This window comes from Dreissena polymorpha, chromosome 14, assembly GCF_020536995.1.
Source record: "Dreissena polymorpha isolate Duluth1 chromosome 14, UMN_Dpol_1.0, whole genome shotgun sequence".
Classification (NCBI taxonomy): Eukaryota; Metazoa; Mollusca; class Bivalvia; order Myida; family Dreissenidae; genus Dreissena; species Dreissena polymorpha.
The window spans coordinates 13,623,417-13,629,843 of NC_068368.1; the positions used below are offsets into that span (position 1 = coordinate 13,623,417).

At 40.7% G+C, this 6,427-nt stretch overlaps 1 protein-coding gene across 1 annotated transcript; it reads left to right on the forward strand.

Annotated features, from left to right (window-relative positions):
* Nucleotides 1-3,247: 3,247 nt before the first annotated feature.
* LOC127857184 (zinc finger MYM-type protein 1-like) lies at nucleotides 3,248-4,129 on the forward strand. Its single transcript, XM_052393600.1, has one exon. It carries the CDS (start codon nucleotides 3,248-3,250, stop codon nucleotides 4,127-4,129), a length of 882 nt encoding a protein of 293 aa, XP_052249560.1.
* The last annotated feature ends 2,298 nt before the right edge of the window (nucleotides 4,130-6,427 follow it).

Consider the following 6,427-nt stretch of genomic DNA (forward strand, 5'->3'; position numbering starts at 1 on the left):
TGAGGTATTTATATTAGTTTTAAATTTTAATTTGCGACCGTTCTTACCTTTCATGAACCTAACGTCGATCTAAATACAAACGAAATTCAGAAAAAATACAAACAATACTTGTATTGTTGCTTAATAATGTTTGTTTGATTATTATCATTAATATTCAACACAAAATTTACTACATAAACAATGTTATTATTTTCAGAGCCAGGACCTTGCGGTCTGCCATCTCTGCATGGTGGTTAAGAAGACGGGTAAGATCGGCAACACGAAGGTGGACGGCAGCTTCATAAGTGAAGGCTTTTCTAACTGGAAACAGGGTCACGTAAAGTTCCGGACGCACGACGGCAGCGAGTGTCACAAGGAGGCGATCGAGCGACTGGTGACGCATCCCGCAACTACGCGTGATGTGGGTGAGACGCTGTCAGGAGGGTACGCCAAGGAGAAGGCCGACAACTGGACGCAGCTGCTAAAAATACTACGCAGCATACGGTTCCTCGCACGCCAGGGCATCGCGCTACGTGGGCATGACGGCGAAGAGGGAAACCTTATGCATCTTCTACAACACCACGGGGAGACGGACAGCTCTCTCCTCGCGTGGCTGGAACGGGAGCGGGACAAGTTTGTCGCCCCTAAAATCCAGAGTGAAGTACTCCAGCTCATGACACTGCGCATCCTCCGTAAAGTGGCCAGCGTCTAAAAATAAGTTTGCTACTATTACTGTTGGTGATTGGTTTGGTTTAAACATTCTTATTTTACATGTTTATTTTAACGTTTAATAACAACGTGTAGGATGCCAAGATTTTGTATTGTATTGATCCATAACTTGTAAATAACTATGTGTTCTTACTATATTTATAGCAAACATGTGCTAGACACTTGTTTAAACATATAATGAAAATGTTACAACGAACATTTAAATTTCAATACACGTTTGAAATCTCAAACTCCATAATAGTCTCTCAAGACGTTAGTCTCAAGTTTAAATGAATGATATGTTTATGCGTATTAATGCCCCCATTGGTGTACCTTTGCCACCCATCTATAGGACACCATTGGAAATAAGTTGCAAATCTTTCAGGAGACATCCTGTGGTATATATATCATGTCTTGATTTCAACATCTTGTAACTTCTTGTTATTTCAGATCTCTGCCAAATATACTGACTAGTTACTTGTAACTCAATTTTATTTTTTAACTTTGACTGTGATATTCAAAATGTGATATATCAATCCATTGTGATCCAAAACCTGTGATAATTGTTTTCCAATTGTTAAATGTTGTAAGGTGTATTGTATGATCTGTACTAGAATCATGAACTGCTGGGTCGATTTCTTTCAGATTTAGTCTGTATTGTATTACTTATTTAAAGGACTTTTGTGAGCGATCCAGGCCCATTGTGTTCTAAGTCATAACATTGCTTTGATAGATATGCCATGTGAATGTTATTAATTTAATTAAATTTTATGAATTGACAATGTCTGTAGAGATCTGTAATGAATATACTTCTTGGAAGAAGTACATAAAATGTATTGTTTGTTCGTTTTCTTTTAAAGAAGTACATTTTGCAACCAGATAATTATGTAAATATGTGGTCATTGGAATGTCTGTCAAAATCCTCTTTGGAAAATTACATGTGAAAACAAGGTTTTTGTTATTTCATTATCGGTTTGGAAGAAAGATTTTGTAGGGAGGTTGTACACTTTGATTTTCAGGTTGTATTTTGTTCGGGAGCTAAGTTTTAGGAAGGTTAGGTTTTGCTTGCAGGGAGGTTGCACGATAGTTATTTGGTCGTAGGGAGGTTTGAGAATGGTTGAATTTTAGTTTCATGGAGGTTGGGAGAAGGTTGCGGGTAGGTTGCATGGTAGTCACTTGGTTGAGGAAAGGTTGTGTTTGGGTTTGGAGAAGGTTGCAGGGAGGTTATGAGATGGTTTCATTTTGGCTGCAGGGACGTTGTGAGATAGTTATTTGGTTTGAAGAAGGTTGCAGGGAGGTTGGGAGAAGGTTGTGGAGAGGTTGGAAGAAGGTTGTATTTTGGTTGAGATTTAGTTAGAATCCGACGTTGGGTCAGCGTTGAAAAATGACGACGCAAAAGTTTGCAAAATCAACCTCCACCCAACCTTCTCCCAACGGTGGAATCTGACGGTGGTGCAACGTTGGTACAACGTTGGGAAAATGACGATGCAATAGCTTGCAAAATCAATCACCACCCAACCTTCCACCAAAGTTGGAATCTGACGGTGGTGCAACGTTGGTACAACGTAAATTGTTTGCTGGGAAATCAGCCTCGAAATTTTTCTTTTCCTAGGCGTTCTTACGGGGAGAAAAAGCCAGAACAGCGTTCATTCCAATCTAGTTGGTTTGATTCGTACACATAGCTCAACTACGATGAGGTATTTATATTAGTTTTAAATTTTAATTTGCGACCGTTCTTACCTTTCATGAACCTAACGTCGATCTAAATACAAACGAAATTCAGAAAAAATACAAACAATACTTGTATTGTTGCTTAATAATGTTTGTTTGATTATTATCATTAATATTCAACACAAAATTTACTACATAAACAATGTTATTATTTTCAGAGCCAGGACCTTGCGGTCTGCCATCTCTGCATGGTGGTTAAGAAGACGGGTAAGATCGGCAACACGAAGGTGGACGGCAGCTTCATAAGTGAAGGCTTTTCTAACTGGAAACAGGGTCACGTAAAGTTCCGGACGCACGACGGCAGCGAGTGTCACAAGGAGGCGATCGAGCGACTGGTGACGCATCCCGCAACTACGCGTGATGTGGGTGAGACGCTGTCAGGAGGGTACGCCAAGGAGAAGGCCGACAACTGGACGCAGCTGCTAAAAATACTACGCAGCATACGGTTCCTCGCACGCCAGGGCATCGCGCTACGTGGGCATGACGGCGAAGAGGGAAACCTTATGCATCTTCTACAACACCACGGGGAGACGGACAGCTCTCTCCTCGCGTGGCTGGAACGGGAGCGGGACAAGTTTGTCGCCCCTAAAATCCAGAGTGAAGTACTCCAGCTCATGACACTGCGCATCCTCCGTAAAGTGGCCAGCGACATCAAAACACGATCATGGCTGACGAGACAACAGATAAGTCCAACCGAGAACAAGTGGTGTTAGTCTTCAGACACGTGGACAAGGACTTTAATGTGAACGAGGACTTTGTTGGGCTTCACCAAGTACATTCTATTGATTCCACTACACTGACGTCGGTCATAGAAGACACTCTTCTAAGAATGAATCTATCCTTGAGCCAGTGCAGAGGGCAGTGTTATGACGGGGCCAGAAACATGACCGGAGCGAGGCGTGGTGTGCCGACCAACATCTTAGCCAAGGAGGAGCGAGCTGTGTTCACGCATTGCTACGGACATGCGCTCAATCTGGCTGTTGGGGACTGTGTACGTCAGTGCAAGCTCTTGCGCGATACCATGGATACGGTGCATGAAGTCTCCAAACTGATTATATATTCACCAAAGAGGGACAGTACCTTTCAGACCCTGAAGGAGGAGATGAGCCCCGATACCCCTGGGTTCCGTATACTGTACCCCACGAGATGGACAGTGCGTGCAGCAAGCCTGCGAAGTGTCTTAGACAACTACACTTTGTCACAGACCTTGTGGGACACCTGCTACGAGCAGACCAACGACTCGGGGATCCGTTCCAGGATAGTAGGCGTGCGGTCCCAGATGGAGAGCTTCGACCTCTTCTTTGGTGTCCACCTGGATAACATTATCCTGCGACATACAGACAACTTAAGCCGCACCCTACAACAGAAGGACATGCCCGCATCAGAGGGTCAAGCAGTTGTTTCAATGACGGTGGAAACATTGACCAGAAAGCGCTCCGACGATGCCTTCGACAAGTTTTGGGTTGACGTCAACAGTAAGCTCGATGACGTCGACGTAGGAGAGCCAGTGGTTCCCAGGCGACGCAAGGTGCCGAAACGCTATGACGTTGAGACCGGGTCCCACGAGTATCCAGCCACAGTACGTGATCGGTACCGCCAGGTCTACTTTGAAGCATTCGATCGCGTGTATCAAGGACAGTTTCGCTCAGCCAGGCTTCAAGACCTACAGATCCCTCCAAGAACTTCTGGTGTGCTGCGCCCGTGGTGGTGACTACGTCACTCATCTGCGGAGCGTGTTGGACTTCTACAGAGACGACTTCAACGAGGATGCGCTCACCACTCAGCTTGAGACGTAAATAATTTGGCGTGGATATAGTTCTAGGGACTTTTAAAATGAATTATGCCTTAATTTTTGTTTATTTAACCAAATTTTATAATATTTATTCATCCTGGTTCAGTATTTTAATAGTGCTCGAAATGTGAATATATTCTTTACTAATTGTGTCATATTATATTGGTTGTTGTGTATTTTCATGTGATTATTTATTACAGTCTTCCCATTTCAGGTGTTAAACAAGCCCATCAGTAATAAAATATTAGTGTTGTGAATGTAATGTTAATGTAATTTTTTCTCATACCACTTTTTAAACTCCGTCATTAAAACGGACCATATAAATTGTAATTGTAAAATGTTTCGGAACCATGGGAGAGGACAACACTCTCAAACAAACCCCTTTATGTCCCCAGTACAGAAACTGGACCGCCTCCCCAATGTTGGAGGTTATCTACGCCCCTGGTAACACACATGACACATATATTACATGTATATGATTTTAATGCTCTGGCCGTGACAGCACGGTGAAAACAGAATAAACAAGATATATGTTTGTAAGAAACAATATGTCCGCTACGGCGCCGCTTTGAAGCTGTATATTTGACCTTTGACCTTGAAGGATGGCCTTGACCTTTTACCATTTAAAATGTTCAGCTCCATGAGATACACATGCATGAAAAATATGAAGTTGCTATCTTCAATATTGCAAAAGTTATGGCAAAATGTTAAAGTTGGAGCAAACAAACAAACAAACAAACCTATCAACCAACCAACAGGCAGGGCAAAAACAATATGCCCCCCCATTATAGTGATGGGGGACAAAAAAATGCATATGTATTTGATTTAACATATTTTATGTTTTCAGATACACAGCATGACGGCAGAAGCGCGATATATATGTGCTATATGCGCCAGAGGAAATAAGCACTGACGCAATTTGGTATATCATGAAAGATCACACGTTGGGATGTTACCATTTAACTGTTGCAGGGCTGCATTTCAATCAAGACAACACTAACAGAGAAACAAGTCATTGTCATATAGCGCTCTCGAGCGATAGAGTGTGAGCGCAAGACAAGTACTCGGGCGCATATGCGAGAACATCTGAAAACACACAGTGAAGACAAAACACATGTCTGCAGAGTGTGCAAAACCCCTTACAAAAATATCAGCTAACTTTGTAGGTACTACGGGCATAAACACAAATGACTTGTATACGTGGTTTCACCTGTCTGTGATTTATTTGTGATTTACACGTGATTTAATAGTTGTGAAAATAGCTTTATCGTCAAATCTCAGTCATAATTAACATTTTAATCTTATCTGTTTATACCACGATGTTTACTTGTTGCGTTTCTTTATTTTTATTGCATTTTATTTTTTGTTAGCGGTACAATTATATTATGGCAAAAGTGATTTAGTTTGTGATTTACGTGTGATTTAATGATGCCATTTAATATTGTTTCAATAATAAACAAAATCATACAACATATACTGCGTAGTGTTCTTTTCTGAAATACAATGAATGTAAACAAAACAAATCGGTTCAAAATGTATGCAAAATCCGTTTACTTGGTTCTCACAAAGAGGGAGCAAATCTTCGTTGTTCTTTAACTGCATGGAGCAAATCACACGAACAAAGCAAAGTCAAATAAGCATATGTGTTATATTAAACATTACTATATCCCAAATTTCCCAAATATCTCTGTCACACGATATATAAAATGACCTTTTGTCTTTTGTCATTGACATTTGAAATATGTAATAGTTTTGGAACATTTTAAGAGTTATACAAGCAACGTTTGACTCAATGATAATCGATGCTTTAGTAATTATTTGCAATTAATCGGATTTACAAAAGCGACAAGAAGTACATAACATTGAAATTTATTTGACTGAAGTAAACATTAAGCACTTCCATTACATTAAATACTGGACAAATTAAAACACATTATGCACTTGAATAAATATATAGTTAAATGTCTGTTTTATCTAAAGTCAAGCTACTTGATTGCAATCCCTCTAAAACAAGGAATTCTACAGAAAGGGGGTATCTGATTAAATTTATTTCATGTGAGTCCGAGTCTATAAGCAGGTAACAACTTGCTCTCACTTCTTCTCGCACTATCCCACCGTACTCCTAATGTTCACCTAGCATTTCGACTGCGACTGTGTGATGAGTAAACATTATGCGTGTTTTTGTATTCATATTTCAATTTATTGAATATTTCATCT

Bases quoted from the DNA above. Each gene is read 5' to 3' on its own strand.
- LOC127857184 (XM_052393600.1), top strand. From the start codon at position 3,248: ATGAATCTATCCTTGAGCCAGTGCAGAGGGCAGTGTTATGACGGGGCC.